At 35.4% G+C, this 18670-nt stretch overlaps 4 protein-coding genes across 8 annotated transcripts in view; 2 read left to right on the top strand and 2 right to left on the bottom strand.

The window, feature by feature from the left end:
- LOC101887337 (protein N-terminal asparagine amidohydrolase) overlaps positions 1-4507 on the top strand; it is a 147131-nt gene extending 142624 nt beyond the window's left edge. For 2 of the 3 annotated variants that reach the window (XM_059120598.1, XM_059120596.1), the window contains exons 5-7: positions 2839-3047; positions 3127-3288; positions 3356-4507. In XM_059120598.1, coding sequence (XP_058976581.1) covers positions 2839-3047; positions 3127-3288; positions 3356-3481 — 497 coding nt within the window. In that variant the 3' untranslated portion in view covers positions 3482-4507. The remainder of the gene's footprint in view (positions 1-2838; positions 3048-3126; positions 3289-3355) is intronic. The other variant, XM_059120597.1, reaches the window with a different exon arrangement.
- Positions 4508-4762: 255 nt separating this feature from the next.
- LOC131800395 (uncharacterized) lies at positions 4763-7002 on the bottom strand. 2 transcript variants are annotated; one of them, XM_059120670.1, is made up of 2 exons: positions 6845-7002; positions 4763-6786 (listed from the first exon to the last, which is right to left on the bottom strand). In XM_059120670.1, the coding sequence occupies exons 1-2, from the start codon at positions 6871-6873 to the stop codon at positions 5793-5795; spliced, it is 1023 nt and encodes a 340-aa protein (XP_058976653.1). In that variant the 5' UTR covers positions 6874-7002; the 3' UTR covers positions 4763-5792. The 2 variants fall into 2 exon arrangements, with proteins under 2 accessions (XP_058976653.1, XP_058976652.1); XM_059120669.1 differs by having other exon boundaries at positions 4764-6769; positions 6845-7001.
- Positions 7003-7390: 388 nt separating this feature from the next.
- LOC101901694 (CDK5RAP3-like protein) lies at positions 7391-9283 on the top strand. 2 transcript variants are annotated; one of them, XM_005183209.4, is made up of 3 exons: positions 7391-7469; positions 7536-7710; positions 7774-9283. In XM_005183209.4, the coding sequence occupies exons 1-3, from the start codon at positions 7464-7466 to the stop codon at positions 9138-9140; spliced, it is 1548 nt and encodes a 515-aa protein (XP_005183266.1). In that variant the 5' UTR covers positions 7391-7463; the 3' UTR covers positions 9141-9283. The 2 variants fall into 2 exon arrangements, with proteins under 2 accessions (XP_005183266.1, XP_005183267.1); XM_005183210.4 differs by lacking the exon at positions 7391-7469 and having other exon boundaries at positions 7530-7710.
- Positions 9284-14340: 5057 nt separating this feature from the next.
- LOC101888706 (uncharacterized) overlaps positions 14341-18670 on the bottom strand; it is a 31807-nt gene continuing 27477 nt past the window's right edge. Inside the window, exons 3-8 of the mRNA XM_011294099.3 lie at positions 18481-18613; positions 18000-18265; positions 17729-17920; positions 17366-17465; positions 15709-17210; positions 14341-15633 (exon numbers count right to left, since the gene is read on the bottom strand). Coding sequence (XP_011292401.2) covers positions 14755-15633; positions 15709-17210; positions 17366-17465; positions 17729-17920; positions 18000-18265; positions 18481-18613 — 3072 coding nt within the window. The 3' untranslated portion in view covers positions 14341-14754. The remainder of the gene's footprint in view (positions 15634-15708; positions 17211-17365; positions 17466-17728; positions 17921-17999; positions 18266-18480; positions 18614-18670) is intronic.

The raw sequence follows: 18670 nt of genomic DNA, 5'->3' as shown, positions 1-18670 counted from the left end.
CAACTGTCGGACGAGTGGCTTAGAAATTACAGCAGTCTGAAGTTGGTTGCAGTTTCTTCATCTCACCCTGTATATCAAAATGTTTTGATATACTTTTGATGTTACTTTTGTTTTTTTCGACATATATATGTTGATCCTTTGAAGAAAAGTTAACAGAAAGAAGTAGGTATAGTAATTTTTTTAATTAATTATGAATACGTGGATTCTTTGTTTATTTGAGATTTATATTTATTTCATTTTTGACATTTTGTGGAAATGTTGACCCATCTTGGGTACTCTGATGAACTATTTGGAATAGAAGATCGAAAATCGTCAACTGAAAATGGTAGTTTCTAAAATTGTACAACCAGTTTGAGCGTGCCAGTTGGGACAGGCATTTTCAAGATAGACCAACACTAGGTGAGATTACTTCATCACTTATCGCCTATGTTGTTGATCGATTTAAAATTTCGGAGTCCCCTAAAGCTTTATGTAATTTCAGCTTTGGCAATTATTTATTTAATTTGAAACACATCAATTCAACAAGCAAGTGGCCTGGCAGCATGAACTTATCATTACACTTGGCTGGGTATGGAAGTTTCAGACTATTATATAAACACATCCATTCTGTATTCCATCTTTTAGGTGTTTAAATAGTTGAACTTAATATGCCGCAGGTCTAGTCATTCTTGTCAAATCTTACTGTCCCAAATTTGCTCAAAGCTCACGATTACTATAATGTAGTTTCTTACTGGTGCATTATTCTCTGCTGAAGATATAAAAAAGATTTTGAGGTTTGATTTTTTAAAATAACATTCAATTAAGTTGATGTAGAAATTAAATACTCAGTAGTTATTTATCATTTTTAGAAAACGAAAAAGGTAGATTTCTTTGTTTCGCCTAAAAATATGCAGTTATTTTATTTTTGTTTAAAAAAACGGTGATGGATCTCGATTTGAACAAACAGACGGAAATCGATAAATGGACTTTGAATTTTTTACTAACCATGAATACATATAATTTATGGAGTGTCCGCATTTCTATGGTGGTGGGTTTAAAATTGCTCTTTTTAGTGCTCTGTAAAATATAAAATTTGGTCTTCGAATAACCATTTTGTTTCAGGAAAGTCCTACTTAATAGTTTTCTATTCTTTGAGAAAGGTGTGCTAGATGGAAATATGTTAATAACCTTATTCTAATTTGATTGCTTTGGGCTTGAAACATTTAAATAATGTCAATTTTGTTGACACTGTTGATCTCCAAAACCTTACTTCTTGCAAATATATTTGATAAAATGTTCGTATCAAAGTAATTAATGTATCACAGCTGAAATTTCCATAACCAAATAATGAGTTCTCTAATTAATTTTTGGCAGTCGTAAATACTTACAAATCAATCTTCTATTATGTTACTACTATTATGTCGCCCGAAATAATTAGTTATTTTTTGGCTATTAAAGCTGAAAAATAGAAAAAAGTATTTGTTTTTCACATTTTTATTTCGTCCGCTGCTGGTGTTTTGAACTTGTAATGTTTTGCGCCACGGTTTGGAATATTGAGGGTTGTTTGAAATCTTACATTGGCATTTTGAAATATTTTTCGAAGCCGATAACTTTCGTTACTCCTTACTTGGTAATGATAAAAGTAAATTATAACACATGAATTTCAACCTACTTATGGTTTGTTGGCTTGGTTTAAGGATGCTCAGCTACACGGGAGTCGACAACTGCTACACTCGGAGACCTTTGGTCCATTGTACGAGCGAGTGCTAGCACGTGATTTCCGACTGCTGTCATTTCTAAGCCACTCGTCCGACAGCTGTTAAAATTATTCCAGTGACAGCTCATTATATTGTTTACAAGCGTACGAAAGCATTTTGGCGAGAATTTTCAAGAAAAAAGTTGGAATTCAAGTGAACGGAAGAAAACAGCAACATCAGCAGAAATGGTTCGAAAAGCAAAGAAGCGACTTGATGAAGCGACCAAAAAATGGCTCGTGAGCTGAACATATCGCAATATTCCATTCAGAAAATATTGAAAAATGAGCTCGGGACAAAGCCATTGAAATTCCAAAAAGGGCAAGAACTTACACCGCAGCAGAAAGAAAATAGACTAAAAAGAGCTAAAGAGTTGCTTCGCTTGGCCGGAAGTAGTGAACTGCCGAATTTGGTTTTCTCCGATGGGAAAACATTCGTTGTCCAGCAGTTTGTAAACAAACAAAATGATCGTGTTTACTTGCCAAGGAGGTCAGCTGAAAATGTGCAGTTTCGGTTGGCCACCAGAACTCAAGCGCCGGCCATGGTGATGGTGACCAATTCGAGCAAATCTAAACTTATTCTAAAATTCGATGCTGTTTCCGAAATTTTTAGCTTTCATTCAATAATATTTAAAAAAATGTAAAAGTTATGGCCTTTGACTTTGTTGCAGTTTGTTTTTATCTCACCCTGTATTCAGGATAAATGTTACAGTTTATATCTCCCACCTACCAAATAGCCTATCTCTCTTGTTAGATGGCATGGGACATTTGCGTATTAAGTTTTTTAACCTCTTCTTCCTCTTCACAAGTCTAGAGTAGTCAGGAACACTATTATCTCATTATGAGGTTAGATATCAACTCCCAAATTGTTGATGAGCACTCCGATATTTATTTCTCTTTGAAAATATGATATGCACCCAGATCTCCTACTTTTCCTTGAAAGTTTTATCTTTTAATACTCTTCAAATGTATAATGCCTTGTTATTGTGGACATTTCTTGCAAGTTACAATCTCCCACTCTCTCTCTCTCTCTCTCTCTCTCTCTATCTCCATTGTTTTAACTAATAAATTATCTATTTGGTTTCGTTTTTCTTTTCTACTTCCAGAATCATTCCACAAACATCATCTTGAAATTGATTTAACACAAGCCTGCGTTGGGGAATTAAATACAATTTTACGTGGCGATATCAATTGCCCCATTATATACGGCGTGGGAGTAAATATAAAAACTGGGGAAATATTTCCAGCCACATTTCCCGAGCGGGGACCAGATAGGGAATTACGTGATGCTCGTAACTTTATGGGAGCACAAACGGTAAGAAAATTCGCTTACAACACACACACAAGCAATGCGATTTTTTAATTGTTTCTACTGCCGTTACTTGTAATTGCAGGTTCTTGATATATATGACGCCTCTTTGGGTCTATTACGCATCGGACCCTTTAATTATGATCCCTTAAGGGGTGCCGATTTGTGGCTGGCACAAACCGATGAATTTCTATTGCAACATTTATCCACAAGTCCTGATGTGGAACCACCACATTTTACACATCATGTAAGTAAAATCCTTCAAGAGATTTCGGGGATTATTTACTAATTCTCTCTCTCTATCTTTCCAACAGATGAGGGCAACCATTAAATTCATACAAGAAAACCAATTTCCTGCTATTACTGTTTTCCGAGACAATCGACCTCGCTATTATAGACGCGATGAAACTACGGGTTGCTGGACACTGGTTAGATATTAATAAATGTTTGCTTTATATAACTGTTTTTTATGTTTCGTTTATGCGTTTCCTAATTGAAATTATAGTTTTCCTAAAGTATGTATATGTGTGTTTGTATGTATGCATAGTCGTCCTATATTATTTGCTTTTTAATTGATTTTACACATATATTTTTTATGCTTTTTTTAATGCAGACAGAAGGATTTTATGAGCAAGAAACATTTTATGTCTTATTATTTTAGACCGAGTATACGGTGTTACAAATCTTTTCTTACTTTGTAATTTTAAAGTAGCTAGCATCACAAACTGATGTTCGAACCAAAACACTTATAGGCAACTTATACGTATACTTGCCGCAAGCGAATTATTTATAAAAAAAGACATCTGAGCTACAGTAAAACTGTTAATTGACACTATATGCCCATGCTTAGATTGGTCGAACGTGTGTCTTTATGGTTCCTTTAAATACTTATTCTCCACCTGGTCTTAATGTTCGGTTTTACTAATTTTTGTTGGCTTCATAGCTTTCTTCTATTGATAATAAAACTTTTAGTTTTGTTTGTTCTAGTTATTGTTCGTATACTTTTTCCTTAAAATTGTTACCCAAATCAATGTTGTAACAATTCCCCGACTATTATTTGATTTGTAAATACATTTCTCTTTTATTGTTTATTTTTGATTTCAAGTTTATCACCTACTTGTTTTGTATTGTTACAATGAAAATCCATGATAAATAACAAATATATTTTAATCTTTTCCCCATTTTTCTTGTCTATTTCAAAGATTTTAGATTGAAAATTTCTTAAAAAGAAATTTCTAACATGAAAACTGTTTATTTCGGTATGCGCCTTATTAAAGAAAGTAAACAAAAAATGGATTTAAGTGAAAAAATCTTTAAAGCAAAACACACACACAAACATAAACTCTCTTTTAATAATAAAGAAATTGTTTAATTTTATTGAAATTATTTAGTAAAATGTATGAGAATTTAAAACAGATGACATTGTACTCTAAATATAACAAAAAATAAATATATATATATAACAATGCTGGCAAATTTATATACCATAAAAATGATTTAATATTAAATAAAATATCAAAACAAATCAATAATGTATTTGTAGTTTTACTTAAAATGTAATAAGAATTTAATAATCAATATTTAAATCATTAATAGGAGGACAATTTTTGGGGAAGTTTCTAGTTTTTTTTAAATTGCATCCCCTTACGCGTGTTATACTGTCACATGCTGCAGAGTGGTGGAAAAATTCCCTCTTTCGATGTTTCTTCTCTTACTTTGATCCTTGTAGTTAAGTAGGTCCTTAGTCTGGTATTACCCTGGTTACATTGAAAAGAGCTTCTAAAATATCGATGTAGATAACCGATGCATACCTTCCTAGTCAAAGATGTTTTCAAGGTGATAGTACATCACCACGGTTTAAAATGCTAAAGGCAAATTAGCATTTGCAGCGAAAATTTTCAGTCTTGTCTGCTAAAAATACTTCAGCTAAGACACAATAGCAGTGAACGGCTGAAACTAAAATGAAATAAGCCTTAACGAAATAGCTCAGCACCAAAAAGGCAGCACGACTGCTACTGCTACGACAGATCAACTTTTTGTTACGACCCGTGTTCTACTCGGCCATGGATGGTCAACACAGCGAAAGCTGCATCGACTGAAACTGTTTTTTGCTTCAGGGTCATATTTTTTAATGATTAAAAGAGGTCATCTGAAGCCCATTTAGACCGATACTCCCAAAGTAACCATGAAATTGGGTTTCCCTAAAAAATCTTGTCAGTTTTCTTGGTATCATACCACACCCTAATGACCCAACTAGTGAGTTCCTAAAACAACTATTGCTTGTTTAAAACTCTTCAACTTTTCTGATATTTTTTTTTTAGGTACAGTTTCTTTTGTGCTGACTAGGAGACAGACCTTGGGACTAAATGATGCCTAATACAAGTCAATCCCTGTGTTGATACCCACATAATTTCTATCAGTGTTGGAGTTTTGCAGTCAGTTGATACCCTCATAAGATATTAGCCTCCATACTAATTCCTTGCTATGGTATGGAGACTACACCATGGTCATGGAAGCCACTTCATGAAAACAAAAGAATTTAACTCCCCACTCATGCTACGCCAAGCCTCAGCTATAATTGAAGAAAGTTTTTGCAATTGATCTGCATCCTTCATCATTTTTTTAAGACTACGTTCATTCCAGCTGTATTTTATTATTTACACAAGGTATATATTTTTTAGCATTCTATAAATAAATTCCAAACTATTACACTCCTAACAAAACTCAAAAAAAAACATATTTGATGTTCAGTCACAATTCACATTTATTGAATTTACTAAAATCTGGATGCCACCACGGCAGTACTTTATATTTTTGTATGTGCTGATATTTCCATGTGATTCGTTGGTCTCCTGTCAAGGATACAAAATCCAATTCTAAATTTGTCGATCTCATATCGGTAGACAGCAGTTCCCTTGTATCCTTTAACCGTATTGTGGAAGATGAGTTTGTACAAAGAAAATCAGACGGAAATGGTATGAAACGATCACAGCATATTATCAAAAGTTTCAGGCCATTGCAATTATCTACAGAAGAGGGCGCAGTACTTAATGCCTTCGTAGTTTTTGTATTATTATTCCTCTCAGTGTGTTCTTCATTTTCGGCTAAAGATTCCCAATCATTGACAACTGTATCAACCTGTTCATTATTCGTTGATGATGAATTCTTTGTAGACTCTGCATTATGTTTAATTGTGACAGCAGCATTATCCCGAAATTTGTAAACCATTATCCAAACGCATTGCACGGTCAGATGCCATGATGATTGGTATGTTTTTCCAACCAAAGATTCCAACTTGTAATTGTCTTTAAGGCGATCAACAAACGGAGGATGACAGAAGAATAGCGCCTTAATAACTTGTTGCCTCAATATGTTGATATCACACTGCGTTATCTGATGCATTTGTAAATGGGATGGTAATTGTAATATCCACTTATTTCTATCTTTGGATTTTTGACAATGCTTCCTATACAGCTGTATCCAAAAGTGTCTTGATTTTAAGCATTCAGCTGATTGTGTACAAATCATGGCGAATCTTTGAACATCTTCAGGTGCAATATAGTTAGCCAAATGGAACCATATGTCATTGCCGATATATGAGTACTCTGTTGTAGACGATTCGTTGTCACGCATTACTTCTTCTAAAGCTTCTATGGCAGCTCCTAAACATTTGCCCCTACGTGCCCTTGGCTTGAGTTCCAAATAATCTGATTGTAACAAGAATGTTTCTGAAAGAAAATATGATCTTGTTTAAAAAGTGATTCTGTACAATAAGCAGGAAATTCTTCACATATTAAACTTACGACATTTGCCTCTGGTCCTTAGCTTCCATTGAAGTTGCTCCTCGTCTAAATCCATATCAATAGGCTCCTATTAGGTATAGGTAAGTCCGATTAATCGAATAATCGACTTTTTGTACTCAAAGTTCTGAAACTCGAGCACTATTCATTGTCGATTGTTCGACAAATGCCACAGCTGATATTATATGAAAGAGTTGCCACATGTTAGCTTTAACATTCTTATTGGGATTTAATTGCATTCTCTTCAAAAACTTTTATAACTGCAAAAAATTTCTCATTCAGTATTTTAAGTCGGCACAAATGCTGATGCAAACATACAACTTCAGCATGATTGTATTAGAGCTCTTTGCACGTTCAATCTGCTTCATGAGGATTTATTTGACGTATATACAATGGAACTGACAATAGTAAATTCTAAAATCCGTTTTTTTACTAAATCCATTCACACACATTCCGGGTGAATCATATGTCCGGCATTCACTAATTTCATTCACATTGTTATCATTCCTATATACACATATTTTGTGTAAGAAGAAGAGGGCTATCATTCTTTTGCACATTATTGGTTAAGTAAGAAGAAGGGTGTTAATATTTTGTTTGCGTGGACATTTACTCTGGAAAAATGAATGTGAGTTTTTTTCAAATATTTCCCATAAATAGTAAATAATTCAATTCTACCTATATCGCCATGCAGGAGGCTGACATTCCCATTGATATACATACGCTTAAGCTACAAGATTGGCTTGTGAGCAGGCGTATTGTACCCAAAAACATACAATCCAATTTGAAAGACATTCGTTCCAAAATAACTGCAGCCTTGCAAGATATGCCATCCCATGAAAAACTCATTGAGCTCCTAAAGGGTACAAGTAAGTACAAACATGAATGCTTTCCAATTTATGGGAATTGGTATAATATGGAACTCTTTACAGACATCAACTATTTCCATTGCAAGGAAATCATTGAGATTCTAAAGCAAACGGAAAAGGATACCAAGGGTCTCTTTGGCAGCTATGGCAGTCAGCGAATGAAAGATTGGCAAGAAATTGTGCGCCTTTATGAAAAGGATAATGTGTACTTGGCGGAAAGTGCTCAACTCTATGTGCGTAATGTTAACTATGAAGTCCCCAACGTTAAGAAACAAATGACAAAATTCGAACAACAAAGTGATGAATGCTTAAAACGCAGCAATGATTTGGGTAAACCGGAAGCACAACTTCTGGCCGAACATGCTGCTTTGCTACAGCAGATTGGCGTAAAAGGTGAAAATCTACGTGAGGAGTTTACTCAGGTCCTTTCTGGGCTGCCTGAAATTTATGCGAAAAGTATAAAGCAAATAGGAACCTTGGATGAGGCTTTACAACTGTATGCCACGACTACGGGTCAAACCAAACAACAGTGTTTACCAATTACCAGGCATTTAATTGATTTTGGCAATACAACAGTTTACCAATATATTCACAAGGAAGCACCTCTCTCTGTCGAGGAGCCACCAATTAAATTGAATTTGAGTGCAGAAAATGAAATGAAAAGCAATGATAATGAAATAGATTTCGGCGATGATAATAACGGGGCTTCCTCCACCATTTCTGGTGAAATGATTGATTTTGGTGAATTGAATTTGGAAACTGGTGGTGAAGGCGGCATCGATTTCGGAGATGCTGGGGATACTGGTGACATTGATTGGGGTATTGAAAGTGCACCCACTGAAGGTGTGGAAATCAACTTCGACATACCCATCGAGGAGTATGGTATCGTTGTGGAAGGAGCTGGCATGGATGGTGGTGTTGCCAAGGGTGATCAAGCTTATACACTTCTTGATTCGCCTTCCTATCGTGAACGTTTTATTGATGAGTTATATGAACTCGAGGCCTTCTTACGTATGCGTTGCTATGAACTGCGTCAGGTTACTGCCAGCAGTAATGTTATGTTTTCTCTCATGGAGTCCATTTCAACCCACGATGAAGAGTCTTTGCGTAAAATGTTGACCAACCTTGATGTTATCCTAACAGAGATGAGCAGCGAACAAACTCGCCATCTTTTCCAATTGAAACACTCGCCCAAATATGCTGATCTCTTAGCATCAAAATTGAAGCAAATGCTTAAAGCTGTAGAGAAAATACGTACCACCAAACAGGTGTTAAAAGATCGTTCTGTGGAATTGAAGGAACAACGAGTTGCACTAACACCGGTCCTGGAGAAATTAATAGCCCAAACAAAAGATTTGCAGGGCAAGATTGAACAGGACATATCGAAACGTTATAAGAATCGTATAGTTAATTTATTGGGTGGTGTTTAGATAATTTGCGGGGATGGAACTTGTATGTTATTGTTATATCATTTGCAATATATATTGTATGTTTGTAATTTAATTTGGCTGCAGAATAAATTGTACCTACATGCCTTTACTTTTTTAAATAAAACTTTTTGTTAAAACAATAAGTATTTTTAATTTAAAAAATATTGTGTAATAAAAAGCTCGTACATAAAAACATATTAATAACGCCTTTAGCGAAATCCTATAAATCTTATGCTGGACGGCTTTTATTAGAAGAGCTTTAACAAGTTTTCTGTAGAAAGAAGAACTACTAAAGACATGGTACACAAAAAAATATGATATAAAGTTATATTAGAGGTAGAGACTTTTAGTAGTTCATCTATGCAGCGACTACTTTTGCAGATGTTGTAGATATGAAATGCCTTTAATAGATAAAAAAAACTTCCAAAGGGCCTTTATGCATAAAATTTCTTCAGGTCTCCTTTAGATCGACTTTTCCATTCTACTCATATAAAGCAGCAGATTGTTATGGTATGATTGCAGACGCGTTCAAAGGTAAGAGAGGTAAAGCCTAATAGTTAAATTTATAATAACACAATGCTCAAATCTTTTCAAACCATATGCATACTCTGTGGATATTCTGACAAACATCACAGTTTCCCACAGTAAATACCCTACGAAACGCAGAGACACTAATACTTTATGAACATTGCCTTTACAACGACGGCAAAACTGCAGCGCGATGAGCAGACGAAAGGAATAAGAAAAGATCCCACGTTCAGTGTAAGTGCCTCCTCCTTGATGAAGTTAAACTTGATTTCAAAGTTTGTTGAGAAGCAGAACATTTGAATTGATCGTTAGGTTGGTTTGGCTACACGGGAGTCGGCAACTGCTGTACTCGGACATCTGCATAGTAGGTGTTCAATCGTCTCTACCTCACCCTCATTTTCACATAATCTACAAAAGTTAGAAACACTGTAATCTCATGTTGGGGTCAGATACCCGATACTGCAATGGCCAGTCAGTATGTTTAACTGATTGCAAGATCAGATCCACTTGTACATGTCTTTAAGGATAAAAAAACTTTTTTAAACTCTTTCAGTTTGCAGTCCAATAGTACCACAAGTTAATGGCACGAGCCCTCTGTTTCTGAATTTCATCATTACCATTCAAATAAAAACTCCATATAATTAAATTATTTTTCTTTTTTATTTAATATACAAACGTTTTTTTTTTTTTTTTTTTCTTTAATTTTATAATTACAATTTTAGGTATATTTCTCCGTTTTTAGGTATTATTATTATTATTTATTAAAATCTGGGTGTGTGGTGTATTTATTTTTTATCCTTCTAGCATACTTTTTAAGATGTATTTTTTTTTTTTTGTTTATTGAATTTTAACGCTAAACGTTTTGTTTTCTTATATAATGTGTTTGTTTTTGTTGTAAGTTAATATTATTATTGTAATTTGATATATTTATAACTTTATTTTTTGTATTGTTTTTAATATGTAAAACTCTCACTTTTTTATTATAAATAAAAAATTGCTTAAACAATAAAAACAATATATAGCAAAATATATATATTTATATATAAAATACACAAAAATATGTAAACAAAAATAGTTTGTAAAAATTAAAACAAAATTTATACTTATAGAATTGTGTTTTAATTAATTGGTATTGATTAACGAGTATACATTAGTATGGGTGTTGTGAGACAGAAAGAGAGACAGAGAGATAGAGGGATCGAAAGAGACACAGTGGAAGAAAAACTAAGACATTAGTAAATAATGCATGCAAAGTTTGAAAGAGGTGGGTTGGTTTATTTGAGGGGAGATTTATTGTATTGTTGTCTCTGTCGTTTATTTTAAGACAAATTAGGCAATATATTTATATATTATTTGTTTTTTGTATTTTTTATATAAATAATAAACACTTGTACTAATTTTAAAAATATATGAGTTTCTTTCAAATTATTTTGCTTATATTTAAGTATTATATTTTATGTATTTATAAACTAAAATTTGTTCTTTTTTAAAGAGAAAAAGAGGAAAAAGAGAGTATGTTAGAGAAAAAAAGAGAAGAGTATAGCATTTTTTTGTTAAAGTTGATTAGGGGAACAATACAAATTAGGAGATTTTTTTCATTTAAGAAATTACAAATTTAAAATCAATAATATTTTTTTATTAATATACACTCTTTTCTTTTATTATTTTACAATATGGATAATATCTAAAGTCTAATTTTTATTGCTTATTTTTAATTTTTTTATCTTCTGCTTTTGTATTTTCTATATAGTTTATGATAAAAATTATTCTTAAGTTATGTATATTGTTTTTTTTTTTTTTTTTTTTTTTGTTTTACTTGAAGTATATGATTTACATTATTAAAAGAATTATATTTGTTTATATAAAAACAAAACTAACTGGCTTTTATTTTGATAATAGGAGGTGACATTTGACCTCCATATAGTTATGTTATGTTGTTATTCTCTTCTCCTGTTATTAGAAAAATTTTAAAAGCCTTAAATAAAAACTAAATAAAATTTGTTCATTTTTTCATAAAAGTTTTGAGATATATATCTAAAAAATGAGAAGCATGTGGATGGGTGGGCTAGGCTATTTATAATGAAAAAAAAGAAACAAAAAATAAATTAAACATAAATTCTTGTAATCGAGTCGTGAAGATGTTTATTATTTCCATTTATTTTTTTTATTTATAAATACAAAATAATTTTTGAACAAAAAAGAAACTCGGTGTTACCAAATAAAAAAATACTTCCAATATGACCTTCTCTCTCAACTAAGCCTATGAGTTTTCATCAAATCTCAGCAATAAACTCCATTAATACATCTTTGAAAGGCGAGTTTTTTGGACATAAGCTAGATTCCATATTACAATTGTTAATGTCATATGTGGTGAGATATTATTTTCTATGTGTGAAGTACCACTTACAGATCTTTTGTAGGTAGACATCTATTCGCAAGCCATATATCAATGAATGACTTTTGCCGATAGATGCCCTGAAATTTCGATAGATACAGTTCACATAGAAAGTCTGCTTTTAGACTATCTCCTAACAAAGAATATGGAAATCTGCGACTTTTCGTCAACAGATGTGCTTTTAAAGCCCTTAAAATCTTCTTCTTCCAAGAAGATTTCCTAGTAAAATAATATGAAAATCAAAAGGTTTTCTATCTATAGAATACAAAATATTATATTTTATAAATATAAGGTAAATAGAAAAGTTAAGAGGGTTGATGTTTATATTTCAAGTAAAACCAGAGAATGGAAATGTTCCAACATTTTTCGGCCAATCTTTTGGGAATTTTACCAAAAGGGTTTTGAATTCGGACAATAATTATCCGTTACTAAACTTTGGTCCTGCTGATATTATAATTTCTGAAATAGAACAATAGTAATGGGGCAGACAAGTAAATTCCATCCGAGCTGCGTTTCCTATAAGGAGCTGGATATTCAAAACGAATTAAGCGGGATACAAGTCAAAATTAAAGTAGGAATTACACATATGTCGCCATGGGTGCCTAGTCCATCCAAAAGAGGAAACATTCATTTGAATAGAATGGAATGGACGTAATGTTTCTTTCCATGTTATGCCCACGTTCTTGTCATATATTCTCGGGTAAAATCCATACTTACTTACATAGTTTCCTTTACTAGTCTTACGGCTTATGTCAAATATTCTAAAGCTGTAAATGGCTATGGAAAAGGTCTAATCACTATTTTCCATATAATCTTCTACACTTTTCTCACTACATCTTGGGACGTAGTTCTCCGAATGTATAAAATTTCTTACGATAACTGTCATATGCACATACGAAACATCAAGTATTCTTTGCTCTGCCCCCTTTCAATTGGTAAAACGAGTAAAAACGATCATGTTCCTTCTCTTATTCTGCCAAATTCGATAAGTAAAAGTTTTTTAAATAGAGGACCATTCCTGGGTTCTCTTAAAATTGCCTGAAACTTATATTTTTCAGTTAGATCAGCTTCTTTAGTCCCCAAAAAACTAGTCAGTCGGAGCTGTGGATATCCAAAATATCAAACTTATCCATGAAAATTACCAGAATTCCAGAATACGAAATATGAATAGCAACCCTCTTATATTAATACGGTTGCAATTACTATTTAGACAAATATCAAAACTCCATTCTAAATGAATAGTACCATAGTTAAGACTCGTATAAAGATGGGTGGTAATAACTTCGCATTTTAAAGATGTATATTGAATTTATGAAAACAAATTGATTTAAAATCTACTTGCAATGGGGAAGCTACATCTAAGAACGGGTCACTTTGCAAGTATTATCTTATTTTGGTGTGACATAATCTATTAAAAAAATGTATCCTATTTGCTACTCCTTATTTTTTCGTCTTCTTAAATATGTAAAGTATTATTGATTACACTGTGGGGAGACATTTAAAAATGTATCTATAACAAGAAATCCTTCAACATTTACTTCCAAAATTAACCAACAAAAATGGCTGTAATTTAGATGGGGATTTCTTGGATTTTCTTGTTAAACATACATTATCTTTACCACATATACCACTCAATGCTGTTTTATGTTATTAAAAATAATTGTCGCATTTTATTTAGCAGAAATGTAATTTATAGAATTTTTTTGTCTGTTTCTTATTGTTGTTTCAATCTATTTGTAATTTAGTTTTTATCGTGATTTTACTACATACAAAATGTATTTGTTTTTTCTTATTTTGTGTTATTAAATTTCTTGTTGTTGTTATTTTTATACCTAAATTTCCACACGTGATTGGAATTATCTACACCTAGAGATTACAAACCTTATTCACCAATTGAATTAACAACAAACAATGTAAAATACGGAAGCTTTTTGTTGGGTTTGGCTTCAAACCTTTTTGCAATAAGGCAAGATGCAGTCGTTTTAGTTGAATAGAAAAACCATAGTTAAAAAAGTAATTAAAGCTTCCGTTCTTTTGGTTCAAAAACAAAATAGAATGGGGTTTCTCCTGTGTTGGGATGTGTTTTGGATGTTTGTTGTAAGTGTGTGTGTGTGTGTGTTTTTAGAAAAATTTACAAGCTACACTAATTGTTTAAAAAATAATATAAACAAAACAACTTAAAAGTAATTAACTTACGGATTAATATGAAACATCGCCTCTCTTAGTTTTTGTATTTGTTGATGATGATGTCGCCGCCGCTACAGCTGCTGCTGCGGATGGGTTTGATGAAGTTGCCGAATTGCTGGCTGTTACAGATGCTGTTGTTGATGGTTGTGATGGTGTCATTGCCGGTGGAGGTGGTGGCCACCAATGCAGCAAATCACTTTGCGAATGGGCCGCTCCCGCATGGCCCGGATGATGATGGGTAGGATGCGTTCCCGCTGTTTTAGCACGCTGATGGTGGTGATACTGTTGCTGCATGTGATGGTGATGATGGTGGTGATATGGATACTGGGGAGGTGTTTGTGCATGCTGATAATGATGGTGGTGGTGGTGTGCTGCTGCCGCTGCAAGTCCCTGATGATAGACTTGTGCTGCTGTTCTTGTCGTACTGGTATTATTACTACCGCTACTACTCGAATTTCCGCCGCCGCCTCCAGCCCCACCGCTGGGCATGACCTATTTTAAATGTCAGTCATTTTTCACAGAATAGTACAATAAATCGGGCTGCTGTACATGTTGCTGTTGCATGTGATGCATATAATCGCTTATTGGAGGCAGTACGGCCTTACCATCATCACCGCCCAGAACTGAATAGCCACCGCGATCGTATACATGTGGATGGCTGGCATGCGGAGGTGGTGGTGGCAATAGGTGGGATGCAGCAGCTAGAGGATGATGGGCGGTGGGTGCCAAAGGATGCCCACCCAAGGCGTGAGCATGCGTTTGTAACGCATGTGGATGATATGGTTGAAAGCTATTCTTTTGCTGTTCACCCATGTCAGCCAAACTGGAGGCATGATGGGCAGCTGCATGATGGTGGGGATCATAGAGCGAGCCTGGTGCTCCATATACCCCAGCGTGGCGTATCAAGCCACTAGCTCCGGCAGTAGGCTGCAAGCCATACGCTGATGCAGCACTGGCCGCTTGATGTTGCTGCTGCTGTTGTTGATGATGCACACCCAAAGCACTTTGTTGCTGCTGTTGGCTTTGCGCTGCCGCCGCAGCAGCTGCTGCCGATGTAGCTGTTGTACCACCTGCCACAGGCACCGATCCTTGCTGCATTAATTCGAAATTGTATTCCATTGGATTGGGATTGTTGTCAATGAGATTCGTCAAAATACTGCCAATATTGTTATAGCTATGGGGATCGGTTGTACCACCAACATTGGCAACACCGCCAGCTGCCTGCTGACTAGCAGCGGCTTGTTGTTGAGCCTGTTGAGCTTGAGGCTGCTGAGTTTGTTGTTGCTGAACCTGCTGTTGTTGCTGGGCGGTGGTCTGTTGTTGGCCACCATTGGCACTGTAGGCCATTTGGTTGGGTGTCTGGTTCGCCTGGGGCCACATGTTCTACAAAAATAAAAAAGGAAAGAAATTTGAATCCTCCTCTCATCCCCCTGTAACACAATTTACTTTTAGACTTACCTGAAAACTCATCAAATCCTGTTCCTGGTGTTGCTGCTGAGGCGTTTTGTTTGCCACCATTGGTGACTGTGGCTGTTGAGCGCTGCTCAACTGATTTGTTTCTGCACCCGGTGTACTGCTGCCAGAAACGTTAATTGGAAGACCCATGAATTCGGAAGAATCGACGATGTAAAACTTATTTGGATTATCTTTATCGGATGCTGATAGATTGCTTGCATTCGTCTGTTGCTGTTGTTGTTGCTGCTGCTGCTGTTGTTGTTGGGGATGTGCGCCAGCACCACTTGCTCCATGTCCAACAAAGTTGATGTTACCCCAGGCATCTGTGGTGTATTGCTGCTGCTGTTGTTGCTGATGATTGACGGCAACACCTGGCTGTTGTTGTTGTGGTGTGGCCTGTGGCTGCGGCGTATGAGCCTGAGGCGATTGCAAACGTGTATGTTGTGGCGAATGCATTGGTTGCTGATGCTGCTGTTGCAGCTGTTGTGCTGGTGTTTGATGGGGATGAGGCGATCTTTGTTGATTGTGTCTCTGGTGAGCGGTGGCTTGTTGATGCTGCAATTGTTGTTGCATCATGTGTTGGTGGTGATGCATTTGTTGTTGATGTTGCTGCTGCTGTTGGGCGGCACTCTGCAAATGTTGCTGATGTGGCGACGAAAAGTGCGGGTGCTGTTGCGGAACATGACTGTGGGGATGTGGACTCTGGGGTGTATGACTGCGCATATGTGCCTGCTGTTGTTGTTGTTGCTGTTGCGGCGGTGGTGGTGGCTGTTGAGTAGTTTGCATTTGTTGTTGATGATGTTGCTGTTGGTATTGATTAATGATTTGATGTTGTGGATAAGCACCAGGATTAGTGATGGTTGATGTTGGGCCGCCAGCGGCACTTTGATCGAAATGAAATTGTGTCTCCGGTTGTGTGGGCCCACCGCCACCAAAACTATTAATACGGGGCAAGTTATTGTCCGGCGTGTGACTATTATTAGGTGTGTGACGATGATGCTGTTGTTGCTGGTGCGGAGGTGGTGTTGGTCTTTGCTGTTGTTGCGGATGCGGATGCTGACTGTGTGGGGTTAACATGGGCTGTGCTTGCTGCTGTTGTTGTTGTTGCTGTTGTGGTGCCAGTGCCGTTTGTGGTCCCTGTGATGTTGGATGTGGTTGCTGTTGCTGCTGCTGACCCAACAGCTTTTCAGCACTAAAGTTTTGACTGTACATGGAATTCGGTTGAGATTCGCTAGACTGCAATGAATGCTGTGATGTCGAAGCAGTTGACGATTGTGAACTATTGTTACTTATGATGGCAGCATTGAAGGGATCTTGTTGTGAGGATGACGAAGTTCCGGGTGTTGTTGATAGAGGTGGTGGTGTGGCAACAGCCCCCATTTTTTGTTGTTGTTGCTGTTGTTGAACCGTTTGTTGTTGTGCCTGTTGTTTTGGTTTACTAGCATTCGATTTCTTGGCAACTTTAGCCGGTGGCGGGCCGGGAACATCAGACATTGGAACTAATTCTATGAATAGTGGAATATAGTTGGTGGATAGAGAAATAAAACGAAAATATGTTAGAGAAAACATAACCAAATCAATGTTAATATTATTTCAAGCTAAAAAAAATAAATAAAAACAAACACAAACTACGTAAGTTTTAATTTAACAAAATAGTTACCATCACCTTCCTTTGCGAACCGTTTAACCTTTTTGGGGGACGGCTGGTTACCATGCACGGTTTGTTTGTGGCGTACAAGATGAGTTTTCCATTTAAATGTCTTAAAGAAGATAAAGGAAAATATTAATTAGAATTAAACAAATAATAAAGACCTTCGAGTTCGAGTGTCCAAAATAAAAGGAACTCTACAACAGAAACGCTTAAAAGAAAAATAAAACTGAGCCTAAACTCTTTTGCCATTACATCTAAATCATAATTTCAGTCGAGACTAGAAAACGAACTGCAATCCTGACCGTTTTAATTGTGTAGGACGTAAATAATCATTCGTTTTCATTCAATTTCAAATTCGTAATCTTTACATACCTGTTCACAATAACAGCAACTATGTGGTCGCTCTTCCGAATGTGATGGTAAATGACGTTGCAACGATTTAACTGAACCAAAACGTTTTCCACACAATGGACATTTGCATTCGGAGGAATCTGTATGAGCGTTGCTGTAATGATCTTTTAAAGCTGGATATGTAAAATACGAAGAGTTGCAAATATCACAGACCTGCGAAAAAAAGGCAAACAAAATATATATTAATATAAATTATAAAGAAAAAAGTATTTTTCTCTCAATTTAAACTTACATATGTCCTTTTAATCTCAGTATGTAACTGGACATGACGTTCTAGATTGGCTTTTAGCGTAAAACGATTTTGACATATGTGGCACTCAAACAAATTATCCTTTTTATGAACACGAACGATATGTTGATACAGAGCATTCTTCGAGGGAAATTCATCGCCGCACACTTCGCAAATAGCACCATCAGCCTTGTGGCCCGTATCATCTAAATGTTGTTGATGTAGTTTTTTGTGAGAGAACTTTTGACCGCATTCAATACAAGAGTAAGCTAAATGGGATTGGGGACAAAAACCAAATGGTATGATATTTACTTAAGTGTTTATTCTAATGACAACTTATGGAATCAAAAAACAAGTTACTACTTTTATTTACGAATACGACATTGGGTTAGAAGAAGCAAGCTTTAGTTTGGTTAAATGCAATGAAATTTACTCTCAATACTATGTTAGTCATCGATTGTTATGATTCTTGACACAAACTCACTTTTGAATTCCTTCTTATTGTGAGATTCAACATGGGCATGGAATTGTTGACGCCTTGAATAAGATTCACCACAAGTCTCACAGACAAATGGAAAGTCCTTGGCATGTACCGTGCGATTATGATGGATAATTTCCTGCAATGGACAAAAATAAACTTAATCAGTGGAAATTTACAAGAATTTCATTTGTCC

Source organism: Musca domestica, unplaced genomic scaffold (assembly GCF_030504385.1).
Source record: "Musca domestica strain aabys unplaced genomic scaffold, Musca_domestica.polishedcontigs.V.1.1 17, whole genome shotgun sequence".
Lineage (NCBI taxonomy): Eukaryota > Metazoa > Arthropoda > Insecta > Diptera > Muscidae > Musca > Musca domestica.
This window is presented reverse-complemented; position numbering and strand designations above follow the sequence as displayed.

Bases quoted from the DNA above. Each gene is read 5' to 3' on its own strand.
- LOC131800395 (XM_059120669.1), bottom strand. From the start codon at position 6,899: ATGGATTTAGACGAGGAGCAACTTCAATGGAAGCTAAGGACCAGAGGC. The intron at 6,770-6,844 runs GTAAGTTTAATA...ATTTTCTTTCAG, and splicing joins AAGGACCAGAGGCAAATGTC to AAACATTCTTGTTACAATCA.
- LOC101901694 (XM_005183209.4), top strand. The intron at 7,711-7,773 runs GTAAGTACAAAC...AACTCTTTACAG, and splicing joins TGAGCTCCTAAAGGGTACAA to ACATCAACTATTTCCATTGC.